Raw genomic sequence first — 24,954 nt, 5'->3', positions numbered from 1 at the left:
GTAATTCTAAGAGGGCATAATGTTAAAATTAGAGCTAGGCCATTCTGGAGTGAAATCACTTTTTCACAGAAAGGGTAGTGGAAATCTGGAATTCTCTCCCCCAAAAGGCTGTGGTTGCTGGGGTCAATTGGAGCTTTCAAGACTGAGATCGATAGATTTTCGCTATTAAGTGTATCAAGGGATATGGAGTAAAGGCAGGTAAACAGAGTTAAGATACGGATCAGCCATGATCTAATTGAATGGTGGAACAGGCTCGAAGGGCTGAATGGCCTACTCCTGTTCCAATGTTTACTCCTCCTTTAAGAAACTCCTTACAACCCATTTCTTTGACCAAGCTTTTCGTCACCCCATCTAATAGCTCCTTCTTTGACCTGATGTTCATTGTTTTCCTCAGCCCTCTGTGATGCACTGTGGGACATTTTTCTACGTTAAAGTGGTGTTCAGTTGGGGTGTATGTGTGGCCCCCAATAACCAATCAATAACCCAACGCAGCCCTCCCTTGGATGTAGTAGGTCGGGTTTGGTGTGCCCTTATTTTGTAACATTTGGAACTGTCCAGGGATGGCCAATCCTGATCAGGAACAGCCTTCTTCCTTTTGCCTTTATCTTTCTTTATTTGTTCATTTTGATGTGAATTAATCATTCACTATTCAGAAGTAGAACTATCAAGAACCGGCCAAGAACTGAAAGCAAGTATGGCACAGCATGGTGTCACATACAGACACCAAGCACTCAAGGTATTGATCAGTGAATGAGCCAATCAATCTCGGTTTCACTCCGACAGTGTGTGAGGATGTTCAATGGAGAAAGATGGCTGATTTTTCGAGTGCATTGAAGCTGTGGCTCTTATAGACTGTTCTTAGAGCAAGGCTGCAGTGTTTGCAGACACCAACCGACAGGGCTCCATTACTCCCAAATGCAAATGGTATTGAAACACAAGGCTAGAGGCAAAACAGTGAACAGGTTTTAACATACCAGGCATTCATTCCTTGGCGGTCTCTCACCACCCTTTTCAAGCATTGAATGTCATCTGCGATGTTATCATTGATAAAATCTACAAAGAAAAATAAAATGTGGCATTAAAATCAATCAGTTGAATGTTCATACTTGAGGTATATTATGACAGAGTTAGAAAGGCTTAGGAAACTAGGCCCAGGCGATGTGCCACTGGGTGCAGGAAACACATCTCTTTGAAGGGGTAGGATTTAATTATCTACTCTTCCCTTCCCCACCAAGCATCGTAAGTATCAGCTGTGGTTCAGTGGTAGCATTCTGACCTCTGAGTTAGAAGGTTGTGAATTCAACTCCAATTCCAGGGACTTGAGTACAAAATGTAGGCGGGCACTTCCAGTGCATCACTGAGGCTGTGCTGCACTGTCGGAGATGCTGTCTCTTGGCTGAAACATTAAACCGAGGCCCCGTCTGCCCTCTCAGGTGGGCATAAAAGATCCCATGGCACTATTCAACAAAAAGTAGGGGTGTCCTGGCCAATATTTTTTTCTCAACCAATATCACGAAAACAGAATATCTGGTCATTTTTGCTGTTTATGTGACCTTGCTGTATGCAAATTAGCTGCTGCATTTCCTACATTGCAACAGTGAATACACTTCAAAATGTATTTTATTGGCTGTTAAACGCTTTAGGACGTCCTGAGGTTGAGAAAGGTGATGTATAAATGCAATTTTTTCTTTATCATGGGAGTACCATCAGCACAATAAGTGCAGCAATGTACAGTCAGGGAACAAATACAATTATAGAACATGAGTACAAAATGTCTGCAAAAAATAAAGTGAGGGGAACAATTGTTAAGAACAAAATAAATTGCCTGTACAGCAATGTGCAAAGCACGTGAAACAAAACAGGGGAATTGGAGGCAATAATTTGTAGCCAGAGGCCAGATGTAATACGGATAGCTGAAACATGGCTGCATAAAGAACAGGCAGGGTATAACATATTTAGAAAGAATAGGGAAGGACAAGAGGGGGGAGTAGTTGTATTAATTAGAGACAACATAATGGCAATAGAAAAAAGGGACATAAATCATATTTAGAAACAGAATCCATATGGATTGAGACAAAGGATAAGAAGGGATCGATCACGTTAATAGGGATATTCGACAGACCACCCAATAGTGGAAGGGAAGTGGAGAATGAAATATGTAGACAAATCTATGAAATGAGTAAAAAACATTGAATAATAATCATGGGCGATTTCAACTACCCACAAATAAACTGGAAAGAAGAGGTAGGGAAAGGGAAAAGGGAATGGGGCATTTACAGTGTGCACATGACTCCTTTCTTACCCAGTATGTGAGAAACTCAACAAGAGAGGAATCACTGCTGGATCTAGTAATGGGAAATCAACTGGAGAAAATAAGAGAGGTAAGCATAAGGGAACGTCGAGGCAGTAACGATCATAACATAATAAGGTTTAAAATAATGATTGAGAAAGACATAAGTGAGACAAAGACCAAATTAATAGATGGAAAAAAGCCAATTTTGAGAGGATGAGAATGGAACTTTTTAAAAATTTGTTCATGGGATGTGGGCGTCGCTGGCGAGGCCAACATTTATTGCCCATTCCTATTTGCCCTTGAGATGGTGGTGATGAGCCAACTTCTGGAACCGCTGCAGTCCGTGTGGTGAAGGTTCTCCCACAGTGCTGTTAGGAAGGGAATTCCAGGATTTTGACCCAGTGATGATGAAGGAACGGCGATATATTTCCAAGTTGGGATGGTGTGTGACTTGGAGGGGAAGGTGCAGGTGGTGTTGTTCCCATGTGCCTGCTGCTCTTTTCCGTCTAGCTGGTAGAGGTTGCAGATTTGGGAGGTGCTGTCGAAGAAGCCTTGGCGAGTTGCTGCAGTGCATCCTGTGGATGGTACACACAGCAGCCACGGTGCACCGGTGGTGAAGGGAGTGAATGTTTAGGGTGGTGGATTGGGTGCCAATCAAGCGGGCTGCTTTTTCTGGATGGTGTCTAGCTGCTTGAGTGTTGTTGGAGCTGCACTCATCCAGGCAAGTGGAGAGTATTCCATCACACTCCTGACTTGTGCCTTGTAGATAGTGGAAAGGCTTTGGGGAGTCAGGAGGTGAGTCACTTGCCGCAGAATACCCAGGCTCTGAACTGCTCTTGTTGCCACAGTATTTATGTGGCTGGTGCAGTTAAGTTTCTGGTCAAGGGTGACCCCCGGGATGTTGATGGTGGGGGATTCAGCGATGGTAATGCCGTTAAATGTCAAGGGGAGGTGGTTAGACTCTCTTGTTGGAGATGGTCATTGGCACTTGTTTTGCATGAATGTTACTTGCCACTAATCAGCTCAATCCTGGATGTTGTCCCGGTCTTGCTGCATGCGGGCACGGACTGCTTCATTATCTGAGGGGTTGCGAATGGAACTGAACAATGTGCAATCATCAGCAAACATCCCCATTTCTGACCTTATGATGGAGGGAAGGTCATTGATGAAGCAGCTGAAGATGGTTGGGCCGAGGACACTGCCCCGAGGAACTCCTGCAGCAATGTCCTTCGGCTGAGTTGATTGGCCTCCAACAACCACTACCCTCTTCCTTTGTGCTAGGTATGACTCCAGCCACTGGAGAGTTTTACCCAATTCCCATTGACTTCAATTTTACTGGGGCTCCTTGGTGCAACACTCGGTCAAATTTTGCCTTGATGTCAAGGGCAGTCACTCTCACCTCACCTCGGGAATTCAGCTCTTTTGTCCATGTTTGGACCAAGGCTGTAATGAGGTCTGGATCCGAGTTCTGGCGGAACCCAAACTGAGCATCGGTGAGCAGGTTATTGGTGAGTTGGTGCCGCTTGATAGCACTGTCGACGACACCTTCCATCAATTTGCTGATAAATGTAAGGAATCTTACAACACCAGGTTATAGTCCAACTGTTTTATTTGAAAATCACAAGCTTTCGGAGGCTTTCTCCTTCGTCAGATGAGTGTCGGATTCCATGGAAGGTTACCGCATTTATAGTCAGAGAACAATACCTGGTGATTACAGATAATCTTTCCAACTGCCCGTTGTCAAGGCAATCAAAGTGTTCAGACAGAGAGATGTTACCTGCAGGACCACTGAATATACAAACGGCCAGAACAAAAGACAGAGAGAGAGAGAGAAACATCCAAAAGGAAGAGAAAGACAGAGAATGACCCGTTGTATTAAAAACAGATAACTTTTTTTCGCTGGTGGGGTTACGTGTAGCGTGACATGAACCCAAGATCCCGGTTGAGGCCGTCCTCATGGGTGCGGAACTTGGCTATCAATTTCTGCTCGACTGTTTTGCGTTGTCGTGTGTCTCGAAGGCCGCCTTGGAGAACGCTTACCCGAAGATCGGAGGCTGAATGTCCTTGACTGCTGAAGTGTTCCCCGACTGGGAGGGAACCCTCCTGTCTGGTGATTGTTGCGCGGTGTCCGTTCATCCGTTGTCGCAGTGTCTGCATGGTCTCGCCGATGTACCATGCTCCGGGGCATCCTTTCCTGCAACGTATGAGGTAGACAACGTTGGCCGAGTCACAGGAGTATGAGCCATGTACCTGGTGTCCTCTCGTGTGATGGTGGTATCTGTGTCGATGATCTGGCATGTCTTGCAGACGTTGCCGTGGCAGGGTTGTGTGGTGTCGTGGATGCTGTTCTCCTGAAAGCTGGGTAATTTGCTGCGAACGATGGTCTGTTTGAGGTTGGGTGGCTGTTTGAAGGCGAGTAGTGGAGGTGTGGGGATGGCCTTAGCGATGTGTTCATCGTCATCGATGACATGTTGAAGGCTGCGGAGAACATGGTGTAGTTTCTCCGCTCCGGGGAAGTACTGGACGACGAAGGGTACTCTGTTGGTTGCGTCCCGTGTTAGTCTCCTGAGGAGGTCTATGCGATTTTTCGCTGTGGCCTGTCGGAACTGTCGATTGACGAGTCGAGCGTCATATCCTGTTCTTACGAGGGCGTCTTTCAGCGTCTGTAGGTATCCATCGCGTTCCTCCTCGTCTGAGCAGATCCTGTGCACTCGCAGAGCCTGTCCATAGGGGATGGCCTCTTTGACGTAGTTAGGGTGGGAGCTGGAAAAGTGGAGCATCGTGAGGTTGTCCGTGGGCTTGCGGTAGAGTGAGGTGCTGAGGTACCCGTCTTTGATGGAGATTCATGTGTCCAAGAAAGAAACCGATTCTGAGGAGTAGTCCATGGTGAGCTTGATGGTGGGATGGAACTTGTTGATGTTATCGTGTAGTCTCTTCAGTGATTCTTCGCCATGGGTCCATAGGAAGAAAATGTCGTCGATGTATCTGGTGTAAAGCGTTGGTTGGAGGTCCTGTGCAGTGAAGAAGTCGTGCTCGAACTTGTGCATGAAAATGTTGGCGTATTGGGGTGCGAATTTGGTCCCCATGGCTGTTCCGTGTGTTTGGGTAAAGAACTGGTTATCGAAGGTGAAGACATTGTGATCCAGGATGAAGCGGATGAGTTGTAGGATGGCGTCTGGAGATTGGCTGTTGTTGGTGTTGAGTACTGAGGCTGTCGAAGCGATGCCGTCATCGTGGGGGATACTGATGTAGAGTGCCGAGACGTCCATCGTGGTGAGAAGTGTTCCTGGTTCAACTGGTCTGTGGGTGCTGAGTTTTTGTAGGAAGTCTGTAGTGTCGCGACAGAAGCTGGGGGTTCCCTGTACGATGGGTTTCAGGATGCCCTCGACGTATCCAGAGAGGTTCTCACACAGGGTTCCGTTGCCTGATACGATAGGACGTCCGGGTGTGTTGGCTTTGTGTATCTTTGGGAGGCAGTAGAATTCTCCCACGCGGGGAGAACGTGGGATGAGAGTGCGTAGGATGCTTTGAAGGTCTGGATCGAAGGTCTTGATCAGTTTGTTGAGCTGGTGGGTGTGTTCTTTGGTCGGGTCTGTGGGTAACCGTCTGTAGTGTTCCTGGTTGTCCAGTTGTCGGTATGCTTCTTTGCAATAGTCGGTTCTGTTCTGTATGACGATGGCTCCTCCTTTGTCCGCTGGTTTGATGACGATGTTGCGGTTGGTCTTGAGAGCATCGATGGCGTTGCGATGTGCTCGGGTGACATTCTGGACTGTCTTGTGAGTGCGGCTGTTGAATCTGGCATTGACGCATTTCCTGACAGCATGAGCATAAATGTCAAGCTTAGGGCAGCGACCCTCCGGAGGAGTCCAGTTTGACTCTTTCTTCTTCGGTTGCTGTACCGCGGATCCCTCTGTCTGCTGTTCCGGATCGTTGATTGTCTCATTGGGTTCGCTGCTGAAATCTTGGGATTTGTGGAAGAATTCCCGGAGCCTCATTCTCCTGATGAATTCCTCTGTGTCCGCCGCGAGACCAATGGGGTCCATTTTGGTGGTGGGGCAGAAATTGAGCCCTCGGCTGAGAACTTCGATTTCGTCTGGTTGAAGGGTGTGGTCGGATAAATTGACCATAGACTTGCCTGTGGTTGGAACCGTGGTACCGGGGGAGGCTTGGTTAACGCTGGTGGTGATGCCGAGTTTCTCAAGCTTCCTGCTCTTGGTTTTCATGTAGGCAGCGTAGTTCCGTTGCCCCGTCTGATTGGCGGTGTCTCGTAGCTGGTCTGCTGTGTCCTGAGTACAGGTTGAGAGTATGGACTCTATCTTGGTTTCGAGGTTGCGGTGTCTGCTGTAGAGTTGGTGTACGAGATGGTTGCGGAGTGTGCGAGAGGTACGACGGCAGAGTCTCTCAGCGTAATCTGAGTTGTATGTCGACTTGAGTGGGTTCGTGATCTGTAGTCCTTTCGGGATCTTGTCTGCTTTCTTGCAGCTCTGTAAAAACTTGATGTCTGTGTCTATATGCGTGATCTTCTTGGATATTCTCTCCACTGTGAGCCGGCAGTTTGTGGTGTCCATAGTAGCCATGATGTGGATGATCACCTTGCTGATGATTGAGAGTGGACTGATGGGGCGGTAATTGGCCGGATTGGATTTGTCCTGCTTTTTGTGGACAGGACATATCTGGGCAATTTTCCACATTGTCGGGTAGATGCCAGTGTTGTAACTGTACTGGAACAGCTTGGCTAGTTCTGGAGCACAAGCCTTTAGCAGGGATGTTGTCGGGTCCCATAGCCTTTACTGTATCCAGTGCACTCAGCCGTTTCTTGATATCACGTGGAGTGAATCGAATTGGCTGAAGACTGGCTTCTGTGATGGTGGGGATATCGGGAGGCGGCTGTGATGGATCATCCACTTGGCACTTCTGGCTGAAGATGGTTGCAAACGCTTCAGCCTTGTCTTTTGCATTCATGTGCTGGATTCTGCTCTCAATGAGGATGGGGACGTTCATGGAGCCTCCTCCTCCCGTTAGTTGTTTGATTGTCCACCACCATTCACAACTGGATGTGACAGGACTGCAGAGCTTTGATCTGATCCGTTGGTTGTGGAATCGCTTCGCCCTGTCTATAGCATGTTGCTTCCGCTGTTTAGCATGCATGTAGTCCTGTGTTGAAGCTTCACCAGGTTGGCACCTCATTTTTAGGTACACCTGATGCTGCTCCTGGCATACTCTTCTACACTCCTCATTGAACCAGGGTTGATCCCCTAGCTTGTTGGTAATGGCAGAGTGAGGAATATGCCGGGCCATTACAGATTGTGCTGGAATACAATTCTGCTGCTGCTGATGGCCTACAGCGCCTGACAGATGCCCAGTTTTGAGCTGCTAGATCTGTTCTGAATCTATCCCATTTAGCATGGTGGTCGTGCCACACAACATGTTGGATGGTGTCCTCAGTGTGAAGACGGGACTTCGTCTCTAAGGTGGTCACTCCTACCAATACTGTCATGGACAGATGCATCTGAGACGGGTAGATTGGTGAGGGAAAGGTCAAGTAGGTTTTTCCCTCGTGTTGCTTCGCTCACCACCTGTTGCAGGCCCAGTCTGGCAGCTATGTCCTTCAGGAGTTGGCCAGTTCGGTCAGTAGTGGTGCTACCGAGCCACTCTTGGTGGGAACTAGGGAAGGTAAACTGGAAAACAATTTTGACAGACAAAGAAATAGAACAGCAGTGGGAAATACTTAAAACTGTGATCAATAGCGTTCAGAAGAAATATATTCCTCTAAAAAACAAAAGCAAACTAGCCAATAATGAAACACCATTGATGAATAAAGAGATAAGGGTAAAATTGAAACTAAAAAAAGCATTCTCTACAAAAGGGAATACGAAAAGGTTAGGAAAGATGTCAAAAAACAATTAGGAAAGCAAAGAGGAACTACAGAATTAAATTATCGAGGAATACAAAAAGAAATAGTAAAGTATTCTACAGACACATATATAATAAAAGAAAAATCAGGATAGGGATAGGGCCACCAGGGCATGCAGAAGATAAACTCACCAGGTAATGACAGCAAAATGGCAGAAATATTGAATAGTTACTTTGCTTCAGTATTTACCAGGGAGCCTAACAAGATAGGCATGACATAGAAGAGGAGGACAAAAAAGATATTAAAACATTTCAGATAGAAAGGGGAGAGATAATTGATAAACTAATCAAAGTTAGAGAGCATAAAATCCCTGGTCTGCATGGATTGCATCCGTGCATATTAAAAGAAGTTAGAGAAGAGATAGCAGAGGCGCTATTACATCGACTTTATCTCAGGAAGGATATGCTTGCCTTGGAGACGGTACAGCAAAGGTTCACTAGATTAATTCCTGGGATGAGAGGGTTGTCCTATGAGGAGAGATTGAGTAGAATGGGCCTACACTCTCTGGAGTTTAGAAGAATGAGAGGTGATCTATTGAAACATATAAGATTATGAGGGTGCTTGACAGAGTGGATGTTGAGAGATTGTTTTACCTGGCTAGAGAGTCTAGAACAAGGGGGCATAGTCGCAGAATAAGGGGGCGGCCATTCAGGACTGAGATGAGGAGGAATTTCTTCACGCAGATGGTTGTGAATCTTTGGAATTCACTCCCCCAGAGGGCTGTGGATGCTGAGTCATTGAAATTATTCAAGGCTGAGTTAGATAGAATTTTGGATTCTAGGGGAATCAAGGGATATGGAGATCTGGTGGGAGAGTGGAGTTTTGGTCGAAGATCAGCCATGATCTTATTGAATGATGGAGCAGGCTCGAGGGACCGTATGGCCTACTCCTGCTCCTATTTCTTATGTTCTTACTGTTATATTGTTATATATCAAAATTCATTAGAAAAGGAAACAGTGCCAGAGGACTGGCAGACAGCTAATATTGTTCCTATATTTAAAAAGGGAGATAGAACAAGTCCAGGGAACTTTAGACCAGTTCGCTTAACATCGGTGGTAGGAAAGATAATGGAATCTTCACTGAAAGATGTAATAGAAAAACATCTAGAAAATGAAAATATAATAAAGAATAGTCAGCATGGATTTCAGAAGGGAAAATCATGCTTGACCAACCTTATTGAATTCTTTGATGGAGTAACAGAAAGAGTAGACAAGGGTAATGTAGTAGATGTAATATATTTAGATTTTCAAAAGGCCTTCGATAAGATACCACATTGTAGAATCATGACTAAGGTCAGAGCATGTGGAGTCAGGGGACAGGTAGCAGAATGGATAACAAGCTAGCTACAAAACAGAAAACAGAGATTAGGGGTTAAGGGTAGCTACTCAGACTGGCAAAAGGTGGGAATTGGTGTTGCACAGGGATCGATGCTGGGACCACTATTGTTTAGAATTTACTTCAATGATTTGTACTCGGGAATCGGAAGTACAATTTCAAAATTTGCAGACGACACGTAATTGGGGGTTATAGTTAATATAAAAGGAAGAATGCACTAAAATGCAAGAAGATGTCAATAAACTTGCAGAGTGGACGTGAAATTGGCAAATTAATTTCAATATAGATAAGTGTGAGGTGGTGCATTTTGTAGGAAGAATAAGGAGGCCACATACTGCTTGGATAATAAGAGTCTAAATGGGATAGAGGAGCAAAGGGATATAAGAACATAAGAAATAAGAGCAGGAGTAGGCCATACAGCCCCTCGAGCCTGCTCCACCGTTCAATCAGATCATGGCTGATCTTTGACCTCAACTCTACTTTCCCACCCAATCCCCATATCCCTTGATTCCTCTAGAGTTCAAAAATCCATCTATCTTGGCCTTGAATATACTCAATGACTCAGCATCCACAGCCCTCTGGGGTAGAGAATTCCAAAGATTCACAACCCTCTGAGTGAAGAAATTCCTCCTCATCTCAGTCTTAAATGGCCGACCCCTTATTCTGCATCTGTGTCCTCTAGTTCTAGGCCCGCCAGCCAGGGGAAACAACCTCTCAGCATCTACCCTGTCAAACCCCCTCAGAATCTTGTATGCTTCAATGAGATCACCTCTCATTCTTCTAAACTCCTATAGGTCCATTTTACTCGACGTCTCCTCATAAGACAACCCTCTCATCCCAGGAATTAATCTAGTGACCCTTTGTTGCACCGCCTCTAAGGCAAGTGTATCCCTTCTTAGATAAGGAGACCAAAACTGTTAATAGATGTGGTCTTATATCCCTTTGCTCCTCTATATATCCCTTTGCTCCTCTATCCCATTTAGACTCTGAGATGTGGTCTCACCTGTACAATTGTAGTAAGATTTCTTAACCCCCTTGTAATAAAGGCCAACATGCCATTTGTTTTCCTAATTGCTTGCTGTACCTGCATGCTAACTTTTTGTGCTTCTTGTACCAGGACACCCAAGTCTCTCTGGACACCAAGGGCTTGATTTAAAAGGGCAGCGGGATGGTAGCAGAGGGCGGGGGGGGGTCAATGGGCAAACCCAAATAATAAAATCTTACCGTTTCCCATGCGATTGCGACTTAGTTGGTGGCCATTAATCTGTTTCCGGGTTTGCCATTCGAAAGCTGCGCAGTGGGTGGACTGCACACCCGCATGACAGGCTCTCAGCTGGAGCGTCTGGGTTTAAAGGGCTATTGCTCCATTGCTCCAATAGATTTTGCTGGAGCAAGGAGCAAGAAGACCCAATGGAGCAGCACAGGGGCAAGGTTGCTCCATGATTCAGCGATGCCTCACTTCGGCTGCGACTGGCTGGGGTGAGAAGGAGGAGGGAATGTCTGAGATAGTGTCGCAGGTAACTGGGGAAATGTCTGAGATAGTGTCGCAGGTAAGTGGGGAAATGTCTGAGATAGTGTCGCAGGTAACTGGGGAAATGTCTGAGATAGTGTCGCAGGTAACTGGGGAAATGTCTGAGATAGTGTCGCAGGTAAGTGCGGAAATGTCTGAGATAGTGTCGCAGGTAACTGGGGAAATGTCTGAGATAGTGTCGCAGGTAAGTGGGGAAATGTCTGAGATAGTGTCGCAGGTAAGTGGGGAAATGTCTGAGATAGTGTCGCAGGTAACTGCGGAAATGTCTGAGATAGTGTCGCAGGTAACTGGGGAAATGTCTGAGATAGTGTCGCAGGTAACTGGGGAAATGTCTGAGATAGTGTCGCAGGTAAGTGGGGAAATGTCTGAGATAGTGTCGCAGGTAACTGGGGAAATTTCTGAGATAGTGTCGCAGGTAACTGGGGAAATGTCTGAGATAGTGTCGCAGGTAAGTGGGGAAATGTCTGAGATAGTGTTGCAGGTAAGTGGGGAAATGTCTGAGATAGTGTCGCAGGTAAGTGGGGAAATGTCTGAGATAGTGTCGCAGGTAAGTGCAGGAATGTCTGCGATGGAGCGAAGGCTAGTCTCTGTTGAGCTTCAAGCATGGCTCACAAATGAGTCCATTCTGGCCCTGACAACAGCCATTCAGACTCACGGTGAACAACATTCTGCTGCCTTAAACAGGCAGACAGGAACTTTACAACTGGGCTTCTAAGGCACCAAACATGTCCTCCAAACTGTTGTCCAGCAGGGTGGTAGGAGTGATGTCAGCCTGGTCCAGGAGAGGGATGATGGCGAAAGGGAACATGGAAGTGGCGACGCCATTCAAAGTGCTCCCACGTCTCACCTATTGCCCCCCTCTCAACCAGTACCCGCAATGCTGCCTCCTCTCCAGGTGGCCGATTCAGCCCCTGCATGTGAGGTGGAGCAGTCTTTGGAGAGGCCCTCACGGGCTCCAAAGCGCAGAGGGCGTAGGCCAAAAGCATCTAAGCAGTCCGGCCATGGACATGAGCAACCTGCCACTACCTCTGCTGCAGCCACAGGGGACGCACCACGTAGAAACGATAGGAAGAGAAGGGCTAAGGTTTTGTGATCACGAAGGGTATACACAAGGGTGTCTGACAGACTGTCATGTTTTTCATTTATATTTGGTTTCTGTTGAAGTCACATTAAATGTTATCATTCTCACCACTACTGCCACGTCTTGCCCATTCTTGACTGGCTTTTTCGTTGGGGCCCTTTCATGAGGTTCACCATGAACGGCGACATTTGATGCCACCAATTGGATCACTTTACAGTGGGTGTATGTGTAGTTGCAGAACTGTTTTGTGCAGGGGGGGTGGGGCTGGTGCTGTTTTTTCCAGGTGGTGTGAGGACTGGAGTCTTCTCACTTTCTGATCTTATGAGAACCGTTCACATATAGGTGACTCCCTGGCCTCACGAGTAGCCAGGTGAGCCGCTGCTTTGCCCATGGGTTTGTCTTCTTCCTCCTCCTCCTCCTGCTCCTCCTCCATGTGGATGGCAGATGTGGACGGTGGATGAGGGCATGGGGCTTCCTCAACCAGTACCCCTCTCTGTTGCGCCATAGTGTGCAGGACACAACACACTACTGTAATGCGACCCACTCTAGTTGGTGCGTATTGAAGCTCTCGTCCAGAACGATCGAGGCACCAAAATCGCATCTTGAGCAGCCCTATCGCATGTTCAATTATAGACCTGGTGGCGATGTGGCTGTCGTTTTATCGATGCTGTTGCTCGGTGATGGGGTTCCTCAGAGCTGTCATGAGCCATGTGTGCAGGAGGTATCCCTTGTCCCCGAGGAGCCAGCCCTCAAGGGTGCTTGGTGCGTGGAAGAGGGGCGGGATGTTGGATTCCCTCAGAATGAAAGAATCGTGGCAGCTGCCAGGAATCTGGCGCACATGTGAAGGAATCCTTTGCGGTGGTCACAAACGAGCTGAGCGTTGATGGAGTGATACCCCTTTCTGTTGATAAACAGTCCTGGCTCGTGTGGAAGTGCTTGTATCGCTATATGGGTGCAATCCTTGGGGAAGTTGATGTATTGTGAGGCCCTGCAAAACAAGCCGTCGGTGACCTGCCTTATGCACATGTGTGCAGGCCACTGAGAGACCCTGGTGATGTCACCGGTGGCACCCTGGAAAGATCCGGAGGTGGAGAAGTTGAGGGCGGTGGTAACTTTAACTGCGACGGGTTATGGATGCCCCCAAGCCCAGCTGTGAGCAGCTTGGCTTGAAGGAGGCTGCAGATGTCTGCGACCACCTGGCGTCTCACTCTCAGCCGCTGTATGCACTGCTCCTCAGAGAGGTCCAGGAAGCTGAGCCTCAGTCCGTAGACCCTGTGGCGAGGGTAGTGCCTCCTGCGACGTCGTTCTCTCTGTTGTTCCCCTCTGTGCTCTTGTGCGGGTGCCTGTGGCGCAGCACTGTGTTATGGAACTCCAAGAGGCAAAAGTTCACGCTATGCTTGGTGAGGCTGGTGATGTTTCTTGTCCTCGGATGTAGTGGTGAATGCAGATATCATCCCCCTCAATCCTGATGGTGTCAATTTGAGGTGGTCCGAAAAGTTGGTAAATATGCGTCAACAGAAGAATTCTGAGTGGAAACTAAGAATTTTCAGTGTAAGCACAAAGATCTCCCAGCCAAAAGTTTGTCTGAAAGACCATAGTGCCCTTGCTGCAATAACTCACCTTTTATCCCCATCTGTTAAACAAGTATTTCAGTGTCCAACTGGCTGCTGGCTGAAACACGTCTCCTAAAACATGGAATGTTTCCCACAGCACGGGAAACATGCTGAGGCTGAATGAAAATCGGTCCCTTGCCTCAATCACCATGAAATTAACTAGTTCAAATATTTAAACTATCTAAATAACTTTGTTAACTATCATCCCGCTGGCTTTAATTGCCGGTGGGACTTCTGCATTCGTGAGCCGTACACACACAGACGCGTCTGTGGGGAACCAGGAATTCGGCGGGTTGGAGCCAGCTTCCTCAACCGCTCGGGATTTCCCCGATTTTCAGAGCACTCCCGCCCCCAACGCACTTCAGCTTGAAAATCGAGCTCCAACATTTAATAGTTTCTCACCATTTAAAAAATATCTGTTTTTCTATTCTTCCTACCAAAGTGAATAACCTCACATTTCCCCACATTATACTCCATCTGCCATCTCTTGCCCACTCACTTAACCTGTCTATAACCCTTTGCAGACTCTGTGTCCTCCTCACAGCTTACTTTCCCACCCAGCTTTGTATCATCAGCAAACTTGGATACATTACACTCTGTCCCTTCATCTAAGTCATTAATACAGATTGTAAATAGCTGAGGCCCAAGCACTGATCCTTACGGTACCCCGCTTGTTACAGGCTGCCAACCTGAAAATGACCCTTTTATCCCTACTCTCTGTTTTCTGTCCTTTAACCAATCCTCTTTCCATGCTAATATGTTACCCCCAATCCCATGAGCCGTTAACTTGCGTATCAACCTTTTATGTGGCACCTTATCGAATACCTTTTGAAAATCCAAATATACGACATCCACTGGTTCCCCTTTGTCTACCCTGCCAGTTACATCCTCAAAAAACTCTAATAAATTTGTCAGACATGATTTCCCTTTCATAAAACCATGTTGACTCTGCCTAATCATATTATGATGTTCTAAGTGCCCTGTTACCACTTTCTTAATAATGGATTCCAGCATTTTCCCGATGGCTGATATCAGGCTAACTGGCCGTAGTTCCTTGTTTTCTCTCTCCCTCCTTTCTTGATGTAGGGAATACGGATACACAAATTACAAAAATTAGCAACGCAGACTAATAAGGCCATAAAAATCACAAACCAAGCACTGGGGTTCATCTCTAGAGGGATAGAATTGAAAAGCAGAGAAGTTATGTTAAACTTGTCTAGAACCTTGGATGGACCACATTTGGAGAACTGTGAACATTTCTGGTGTCCATATTATAAAAAAGGTATAGAGACATTGGAGAAGGTGCAAAAAAGATTCACAGGGATGATACCAGAAATGAGAGAATATACTTATCAGGAAAGACTAAAAAGGCTGGGGCTCTTTTCCATAGAAAAGAAAAGAAGGTGAAGACAATGTCTTCACCTTCGATAACCAGTTCTTTACCCAAACACACGGAACAGCCATGGGGACCAAATTCGCACCCCAATACGCCAACATTTTCATGCACAAGTTCGAGCAGGACTTCTTCACTGCACAAGACCTCCAACCAACACTATACACCAGATACATCGACGACATTTTCTTTCTATGGACCCACGGCAAGGAATCACTAAAGAGACTACACGATAACATCAACAAGTTCCATCCCACCATCAAGCTCACCATGGACTACTCCTCAGAATCAGTTTCTTTCTTGGACACACGAATCTCCATCAAAGACGGGCACCTCAGCACCTCACTCTACCGCAAGCCCACGGACAACCTCACGATGCTCCACTTTTCCAGCTTCCACCCTAACCACGTCAAAGAGGCCATCCCCTATGGACAGGCCCTGCGAATACACAGGGTCTGCTCAGACGAGGAGGAACGCGATGGACACCTACAGACGCTGAAAGACGCCCTAGTAAGAACGGGATATGACGCTCGACTCATCGATCGACAGTTCCGACGGGCCACAGCAAAAAATCGCATAGACCTCCTCAGGAGACTAACACGGGACGCAACCAACAGAGTACCCTTTGTCGTCCAGTACTTCCCCGGAGCGGAGAAACTACGCCATGTTCTCCGCAGCCTTCAACATGTCATCAATGAGGACAAACACCTCGCTATGGCCATCCCCACACCTCCACTACTCGCCTTTAAACAGCCACCCAACCTCAAACAGACCATCGTTCGCAGCAAACTACCCAGCTTTCAAGAGAACAGCGTCCACGACGCCACACAACCCTGCCACGGTAACCTCTGCAAGACATGCCAGATCATCGACACAGATACCACCATCACACGAGATGACACCACCCACCAGGTGCATGGTTCATACTCCTGTGACTCGGCCAACGTTGTCTACCTCATACGTTGCAGGAAAGGATGCCCCAGAGCATGGTACATTGGCGAGACCATGCAGACGCTGCGACAACGGATGAACGGACACCGCGCAACAATCGCCAAACAGGAGGGTTCCCTCCCAGTCGGGGAACACTTCAGCAGTCATGGACATTCATCCACCGACCTTCGGGTAAGCGTACTCCAAGGCGGCCTTCGAGACACACGACAACGCAAAATCGTCGAGCAGAAATTGATAGCCAAGTTCCGCACCCATGAGGACGGCCTCAACCGGGATCTTGGGTTCATGTCACGCTACACGTTACCCCACCAGCGAACAAATGTTATCTGTTTTTAATATAATGGGTCATTTGCTGCCTCTCTCTGTTTTTTTTTCTCTGTTTTTTTTCCCTGTTTGTTTTTTTGTTGAATGTGTATTCGGGGGTTCTGCAGATGACACCTCTCTGTCTGAACACGGTGATTGCCTTGGCAACGGGCAGTTGCAGGGGCAGTCTGTAAACACCATGTATTATTCAATATGTATAAATGCGTAGGCTTCAAGGAGATCTTGAAACATTTACCTGAGGAAGGAGAAAATCTCCGAAAGCTTGTGAATTTAAAATAAAATTGCTGGACTATAACTTGGTGTTGTAAAATTGTTTACAATAGAAAAGAAAAGGCTGAGGGGTGGCCTGATAGAGATCTTTAAGATAATAAAAGGATTTGATAGGGTAGACATAGAGAAAATGTTTCCACTTGTGGAGGATCCAAAATTAGAAGACATAAATATAAGATAGTCACTAATAAATCCAATTGGGAATTCAGGAGAAACTTCTTTACCCAAAGAATGGTAAGAATGTGAAACTCACTACCACAAGGAGTAGTTGAGGCGAATAGTATAGATGCATTTAAGGGGAAGCTAGATAAGCACAAGAAAGAGAAAGGAATAGAAGGGTGTTCTGATAGGGTCAGATGAAATAGGGAGGGAGGAGTCTCATGTGGAGCATAAATGCCGACATAGTCCAGTTGGGCCGAATGGCCTGTTTCTGTGCTGTAGACTCAATGTAACTCAATGCAACTCAATGTAAGGAGAAGGTCGACCACCACCTTTTCAGGTCAACAATTGATTGTATGTTCCAGGAAGCCTTCCTCCTCCTGCTCGGAGTATCTCTGGTTTGGAGAAACTCCCACAACATGCAAGTTCCATACCGCTGGTTTCCATTATCCGGCAGTAATGAACAGCCTGAGAATAATTATTAAAAGGGATCCTAGGAGAGAAAGGGAAGTGACCCTGAGTTTAATGATGTGTTGAATCGCTCACCATCACACTTTGTCCCACAGGCAGGCTTTGAGTTCTGAGTTTGAACATCCTCACACCACCTTTTGCTGTTGATCTGCAAGAGCCTGTAGACCGACGGCACAGTCCTTCTGCGTCTCCTGCTGAAGCTACGGAAATTACCGTGAGTTCTCATTTCAGTTAGAAGCAGATGCGTCCCTAAAACAAAGGCAAAACCATTTTTGAGTTACACTGAAAATGTGACTCACATTGCACCTCATGGACAAGCTCCATCGGGGTGAGTCTGGAGTAGCTTGGGCTTTGCAACAACTTTCTGTCACTTTTCCTCTTCTGCCCCTCTCCCCACACACTCCTGTGCTAAGGACCCATTCAGTCTCTGTCAATGCCATTGACAATTACATTCTCTTTATTTTAAAACTGAGAAATCTAGATGAGGGGCAGGGCTGATAGTTCAGGACACACCAGGATTGAGAAGAGTCCGTTCATTACTGCCGGATAATGGAAACCAGTGGTGTGGAACTTGCATGTTGTGGGAGTTCCTCTAAACCAGAGATACTCTAAACTGAACAAGAGGAGGAAGGCTTCCTGGAACATACAAGTAAGGAAGTCAGAATGAACCTTTATAAAATACTAGTTCAGCCACAACTGGAATAGTGTGTCCAGTTCTGGGCACTGCACTTTAGGAAAGATGTGAAGGCCATAGAGATTTACTAGATTGATTCCAGGGATGAGGGACTTTAGTTACATGGATAGACTGGAGATGCTGGGGTTGTTCTCCTTAGAACAGAGGAAGGTTGCGAGGAGATTTACATAAGAAATAGGAGCAGGAGTAGGCCAATCGGCCCCTCGAGCCTGCTCCGCCATTCAATAAGATCATGGCTGATCTGATCCTAACCTCAAATCTAAATTCATGTCCAATTTCCTGCCTGCTCCCCGTAACCCCTAATTCCCTTTACTTCTAGGAAACTGTCTATTTCTGTTTTAAATTTATTTCATGATGTAGCTTCCACAGCTTCCTGGGGCAGCAAATTCCACAGACCTACTACCCTCTGAGTGAAGAAGTTTCTCCTCATCTCAGTTTTGAAAGAGCAGCCCCTTATTCTAAGATTATGCCCCCTAGTTCCAGTTTCACCCATCCTTGGGAACATCCTTATCGCATCCACCCGATCAAGCCCCTTCACAATCTTATATGTTTCAATAAGATCGACTCTCATTCTTCTGAACTCCAATGAGTAGAGTCCCAATCTACTCAACCTCTCCTCATATGTCCACCCCCTCATCCCCGGGATTAACCGAGTGAACCTTCTTTGTACTGCCTCGAGAGCAAGTATCTCTTTTCTTAAGTATGGAGACCAAAACTGTATGCAGTATTCCAGGTGCGGTCTCACCATGTTATGGTCACTCATTCCAAGGGGATCCTTAACTAGGACATTATTAATTAATCCTGGCTCATTACACAGGACCAGGTCCAAGGTTGCTTGCCCCCTTGTAGGATCAGTTACATACTGCTCGAGAAATCCATCCCTAATACACTCAATAAACTCTTCCTCAAGGCTGCCCTGCCCAATTTGATTTGTCCAGTTAATATGATAGTTAAAATCCCCCATAATTATAGCTGTTCCCTTATTACATGCCCTGACTATTTCCTGATTAATACTTCTTCCATCAGAGTTGCAACTATTAGGAGGCCTATATACTACGCCCACTAGTGTTTTTTTCCCCTTATTATTCCTTATCTCTACCGAAACTGTTTCATTATCCTGATCCTTTGTCCCAATATCATTTCTCTGTATTACAGTGATTCCTTCCTTTATTAACATAGCCACCCCACCTCCCCTTCCTTCCTGCCTGTCCTTCCTGATTGTTAAATACCCTGGCATATTTAATTCCCAGTCGTTGTCACCCTGCAGCCATGTTTCTGTAATGGCCACAAGATCATACCCATACGTAGTTATTTGTGCCGTTAACTCGTGCATTCAGATAAAGAACTTTCAAATATGTTTTGTGACACTTAGTTCCTGCTTTTTCCTTTTATAACACTTTACCTTTTACTTCATACCTTCTGTCCCTTCCTGACACGCTTTCCTCTGTCTCCCTGCTCAGGTTCCCAACCCCCTGCCACAGCATTGATTCTGGGTTAATCGCCTTACGCCTTCTAGTTTTTATTTTGTCTGTCGTGCCTAAAGTACACTTTCCTTCCGCTGCTCCACGCTTTTCCCTTTCACTTGTTCTTGAACAACTGTTTGTACTATTTGTATTGTAGATTTCCCCTGGGTCTTCCCCTCTCTTGCTGCTCTCAACTTTATTCCCTTCTGACTCCCCGCTCAGGTTCCCATCCCCCTGCCACTCTAGTTTAAACCTTCCCCAACAGCACTAGCAAACACCCCCGCGAGGACATTGGTCCCGGTCCTGCTTGGGTGTAACCCGTCCCGCTTGTACAGGTCCCACCTTCCCCAGAACCGGTCCCAATGTCCCAGGAATCTAAATCCCTCCCTCCTACACCATCCCTGCAGCCACGCATTCATCCTGTCTATTCTCCTGTTCCTATACTCACTAGCATGTGGCACTGGTAGTAATCCTGAGATCACTACCTTTGAATCCTGCTTTTTAATTTATCTCCTAACTCCTTAAATTCACCTTGCAGGTCCTCATCCCTTTTTTTACCTATGTCGTTGGTACCAATATGGACCACGACCACTGGCTGTTCACCCTCCCCCTCCAGAATGCCCTGCAGCCGCTCCGTGACATCCTTGACCCTAGCACCAGGGAGGCAACATACCATCCTGGAGTCACGTTTGCGGCCGCAGAAACGCCTATCTGTTCCCCTTACAATTGAATGATAGAGGTATTCAAAATCATGAAGGGACAGAGTAGATAGAGAGAAACTGTTCCTATTAGTGGAAGGGTCAAGAACAAGAGGACATAGATTTAAGGTGATTGGCAAAAGAACCAAAGGTGACATGAGGAAAAACTTTTTTACACAGCGAGTGGTTAGGATCTGGAATGCACTGCCTGAGGGAGTGGTGGAGGCAGATTCAATCATGGCCTTCAAAAGGGATCTGGATAAGTACTTGAAAGGAAAAAATTTGCAGGGCTATGGGGATAGGGCGGGGGGAATGGGACTAGCTGGAATGCTCTTGCATAGAGCTGGTGTGGACTTGATGGGCCGAATGGCCTCCTTCCATGCTGTAACCTTTCTATGATTCTATGATTCTATGATACCGAGCGAGAAATATTGAGGTAGAGGAAGGGAAGTGGATGCCCATCTGCCGCGAAGGAAGGATAACTCGAGATTTCAACCCAAAGCATCATGTCTTCACACAAGGGGTGGTGGAAATCTGGAACACTCTCCCCCAAAAAGATGTTGAGGCTGGGTGTCAATTAGAAATGTCAAAACTGAGATTGATAGATTTTTGTTCGGTAAGCGTATTAAGGAATATAGAACCAAGGTGGGTAAATGGAGTTAAGATATAGACCAGCTATTATCTAATTGAATGGCGGAACAGGCTCGAGGGGCTGAATGGCCTACTCCTGTTCCTATAACCTCTCCTTACTCCTTGCAAATGCTAACTGGCCTCCTGTATGTTTCCAGCATTTCCTGTTTTTATTCCTTACCTTGGATACACCATGCTAGATGGGCATGATCCAGACTAGGATAGCAACATGCAGAAAAGGTATCACAAGAAAGGCCAGTGCCCCATGGAGCAGGCAGCTAAGTGAGGGGAAGAAATGATAGTGTTGAGGAAAGACTAGGGGTGCTAATTGAGGAGGAAGGTCAGGAAAGCAATCGTGATAGGGGATTCAATAGTTAGGGGAACAGACAGATGTTTCTGCGGCTGCAGACATGATTCCAGGATGGTATGTTGCCTCCCTGGTGCCAGGGTCAAGTATGTCACTGAGCGGCTGCAGAACATTTTGAGGGGGAGGGTGAACAGCCAGAGGTCATGGTCCAGCTGTGAGGAGGGATGATATGTTAGAAGGATCATCAAATGAGGCCATATGGGTTGAACTGAAGAATAAAAAAGGGGCAATCGCATGCTGCGAGTGTAATGTAGACCCCCAAACAGTCAGAGGGCGATAGAAGAGCAAATTTGTAGGCAAGTTTCTGGGAAGTGCAAAAACAATAGGGCAGTAATAGTAGGGGATTTCAACTACCCTAATATTAACTGGGACAAAATCAATGTAAAATGTATAGAGGGCGCAGAATCCTGAAAATGCACTCAGGAGAACTTTTTAGCCAGTACGTAGCAAGCCCAACAAGAGAGGGGGCAGTTCTGGACTTAGTTTTAGAGAATGAAGCTGGGCAGGTGGAAGGAGTATCAGTGGGAGAGCATTTAGGTGGTAGTGATCATTATTCAGTTAGATTTAGCGTAGTTATGGAAAATGATAAAGATAGAATAAGAGTAAAAGTTCTCAATTGGGGAAAGGCCAATTTTACCAAGCTGAGATGTGATTTAGCAAAAGTGAAGGTAAATCAGTGTCAGAGCAGGGGGAGGCATTTAAGAAGGAGATAGTGAAGGTTCAGAGCAAATATGTTCCCACAAAGAAAAAGGGCGGGACTCCTAAATCTAGAGACCCCTGGATGTCAAGGAGCATACAGGGTAAGATAAGGCAAAAAAGGGAAGCTTATGTCAGATACTGAGAGCTCGATATTGCAGAAAGCCCAGAGGGGTATAGAAAGTGCAGCGGTGAAATTAAAAAGGAAATGAGGAAAGCAAAGAGAGAGCATGAAAAATTATTGGAAAGTAAAATCAAGGAAAACCAAAAGATGTTTCATAAACACATTAAGAGCAAGAGGAAAGTGATCCACCCACGGCTAACTAAAGAAGTTAAGGAGAGTATTACATTGAAAGAAGAAGCCTATAATGTTGCCAAGAAGAGTAATAACCCTGCTGACTGGGAGAGTTTTAGAAATCCAACAAAGGACAACCAAAATATTGATAAAAAGGGAGAAAATAGAATACAAAAGTAAACTAGCAAGAAATATAAAAACGAAGTTTAAGAGCATCTATAGGTATGTAAAAAGGGAAAGAGTAGCAAAAGTAAATGTTGGTCCCTTAGAGGCAGAGACAGGAGAAATTATAATGGGGAATCAGGAAATCGCAGATGCGTTAAACAAATATTTTGTATCTGTCTTCACAGTAGAAGACACAAAAAGCATACCCAAAAATAATGGGGAACCAAGGGGTAAATGAGAGCGAGGAACTTAAAGCAATTAATATCACTAGAGAAAAAGTACTGGACAAACTAATGGGACTAAAAGCCAACAAATCCCCTGGACCTGATGGCCTACATCCGAGGGTTCGAAAAGAGATGGTTGTGGAGATAGTGGATGCATTGGTTATGATCTTCCAAAATTCTCCAGATTCTGTAACGGTCCCAGTGGACTGGAAAGAAGCAAATGTTACCCCACTATTCAAGAAGGGAGGTAGAGAGAAAACAAGGAACTACAGGTCAGTTAGCCTGACATCGGTCGTCGGGAAAATGCCGGAATCCATTATTAAGGCAGTGGTAACAGGGCACTTAGAAAATCACAATATGATTATGCAGAGTCAACATGGTTTTATGAAAGGGAAAATGTGTTTGACAAATTTATTAGAGTTTTTTGAGGATATAACTAGCAGGGTAGATAAAGGGGAACAGTGGATGTAGTATATTTGGATTTTCAAAAGGCTTTCGATAAAGTGCCACATGAAAGGTTGTTATGCAAGTTAACGGCTCATGGGATTGGGGGTAACATATTAGCATGGATTGAGGATTGGTTAAAGGACAGAAAACAGAGAGGAGTGATGAACGGGTCATTCTCAGGTTGGCAGGCTGTAACTAGTGGCGTGCTGCAAGGATCAGTGCTTGGGCCTCAGCTATTTACAATCTATATTAATGACATGGATGAAAGGACCAAGTGTAATGTATCCAAGTTTGTTGATGATACAAAGCTGGGTGGGAAAGTAAACTGTGAGGAGGACACAAAGAGTCTGCAAAGGGATATAGACAGGTTAAGTGAGTGGGCAAGAAGGTGGCAGATGGAGTATAATGTGGGGAAATGTGAGGTTATTCACTTTGGTAGGAAGAATAGAAAAACAGATTTTTTTCAAATGGTGGGAAACTATTAAATGTTGGTGTTCAGAGAGACTTGGGTGTCCACGTAGAAGAAACACAAAAAGTTAGTATGCAGGTACAGCGGGCAATTAGGAAAGCAAATGGCATGTTGGACTTTATTGCAAGGGGGTTGGAGTACTAGAGTAAGGAAGTCTTACTACAGTTGTACAGGGCTTTAGTGAGACCTCACTTGGAGTACTGCCTACAGTTTTGGTCTCCTTATCTAAGGAAGGATATACTTGCCTTGGAGGCGGTGCAACTAAGGTTCACTAGATTCATTCCTGGGGTGAGAGGGTTCCCCTATAAGGAGAGATTGAGTAGAATGGGCCTATATTCTCTGGAGTTTAGAAGAATGAGAGGTGATCTCATTGAAACATATAAGATTATGAGGGGGTTTGACATGGTAGATGCTCAGAGATTGTTTCCCCTGGCTGGCGAGTCTAGAACTAGGGGGCATAAATGGTTCATTCTCGGACTGGCAACCAGTAGCCAGTGGTGTTCCGCAGGGGTTGGTGCTGGGTCCCCAACTCTTCACAATCTATATTAACGATTTGGAGGAGGGGACCGAGTGTAACATATCAAAGTTTGCAGATGATACAAAGATGGGAGGGAAAGTAGAGAGTGAGGAGGACATAAAAAACCTACAAGGGGATATAGACAGGTTGGGTGAGTGGGCGGAGATTTGGCAGATGCAATACAATATTGGAAAATGTGAGGTTATGCACTTTGGCAGGAAAAATCGGAGAGCAAGTTATTATCTTGATGGCAAGAGACTGGAAAGTACTGCAGTACAAAGGGATCTGGGGTCCTAGTGCAAGAAAATCAAAAAGTTAGTATGCAGGTGCAGCAGGTGATTAAGAAGGCCAACGGAATGTTGGCATTTATTGCTAGGGGGATAGAATATAAAAACAGGGAGGTATTGCTGCAGTTATATAAGGTATTGGTGAGACCGCACCTGGAATACTGCATACAGTTTTGGTCTCCATACTTAAGAAAAGACATACTTGCTCTCGAGGCAGTACAAAGAAGGTTCACTCGGTTAATCCCGGGGATGAGGGGGCGGACATATGAGGAGAGGTTGAGTAGATTGGGACTCTACTCATTGGAGTTCAGAAGAATGAGAGGCGATCTTATTGAAACATATAAGATTGTGAAGGGGCTTGATCGGGTGGATGCTGTGAGGATGTTCCCAAGGATGGGTGAAACTGGAACTAGGGGGCATAATCTTAGAATAAGGGGCTGCTCCTTCAAAACTGAGATGAGGGAAACTTCTTCACTCAGAGGGTGGTAGGTCTGTGGAATTTGCTGCCCCAGGAAGCTGTGGAAGCGACATCATTGAATAAATTTAAAACAGAAATAGACAGTTTTCTGGAAGTAAAGGGAATTAGGGGTTACGGGGAGCAGGCAGGAAATTGGACATGAATTTAGATTTGAGGTTACGATCAGATCAGCCATTATCTTATTAAATG

The 24,954-nt window shown here is 45.9% G+C and overlaps 1 protein-coding gene across 3 annotated transcripts in view; it reads right to left on the bottom strand.

The window, feature by feature from the left end:
• Positions 1-24,954, bottom strand: part of LOC137327026 (lysozyme C-like) — a 56,788-nt gene that overhangs the window by 4,875 nt on the left and 26,959 nt on the right. For all 3 annotated transcript variants that reach the window (XM_067992405.1, XM_067992403.1, XM_067992404.1), the window contains exons 4-5: positions 17,411-17,584; positions 975-1,053 (exon numbers count right to left, since the gene is read on the bottom strand). In XM_067992405.1, coding sequence (XP_067848506.1) covers positions 975-1,053; positions 17,411-17,584 — 253 coding nt within the window. The remainder of the gene's footprint in view (positions 1-974; positions 1,054-17,410; positions 17,585-24,954) is intronic.

The sequence above is a fragment of the Heptranchias perlo genome, chromosome 11 (genome assembly GCF_035084215.1).
Source record: "Heptranchias perlo isolate sHepPer1 chromosome 11, sHepPer1.hap1, whole genome shotgun sequence".
Lineage (NCBI taxonomy): Eukaryota > Metazoa > Chordata > Chondrichthyes > Hexanchiformes > Hexanchidae > Heptranchias > Heptranchias perlo.
The sequence above is the reverse complement of the archived record's forward strand: the minus strand, read 5'-3'. Positions and strand labels throughout refer to the sequence as shown.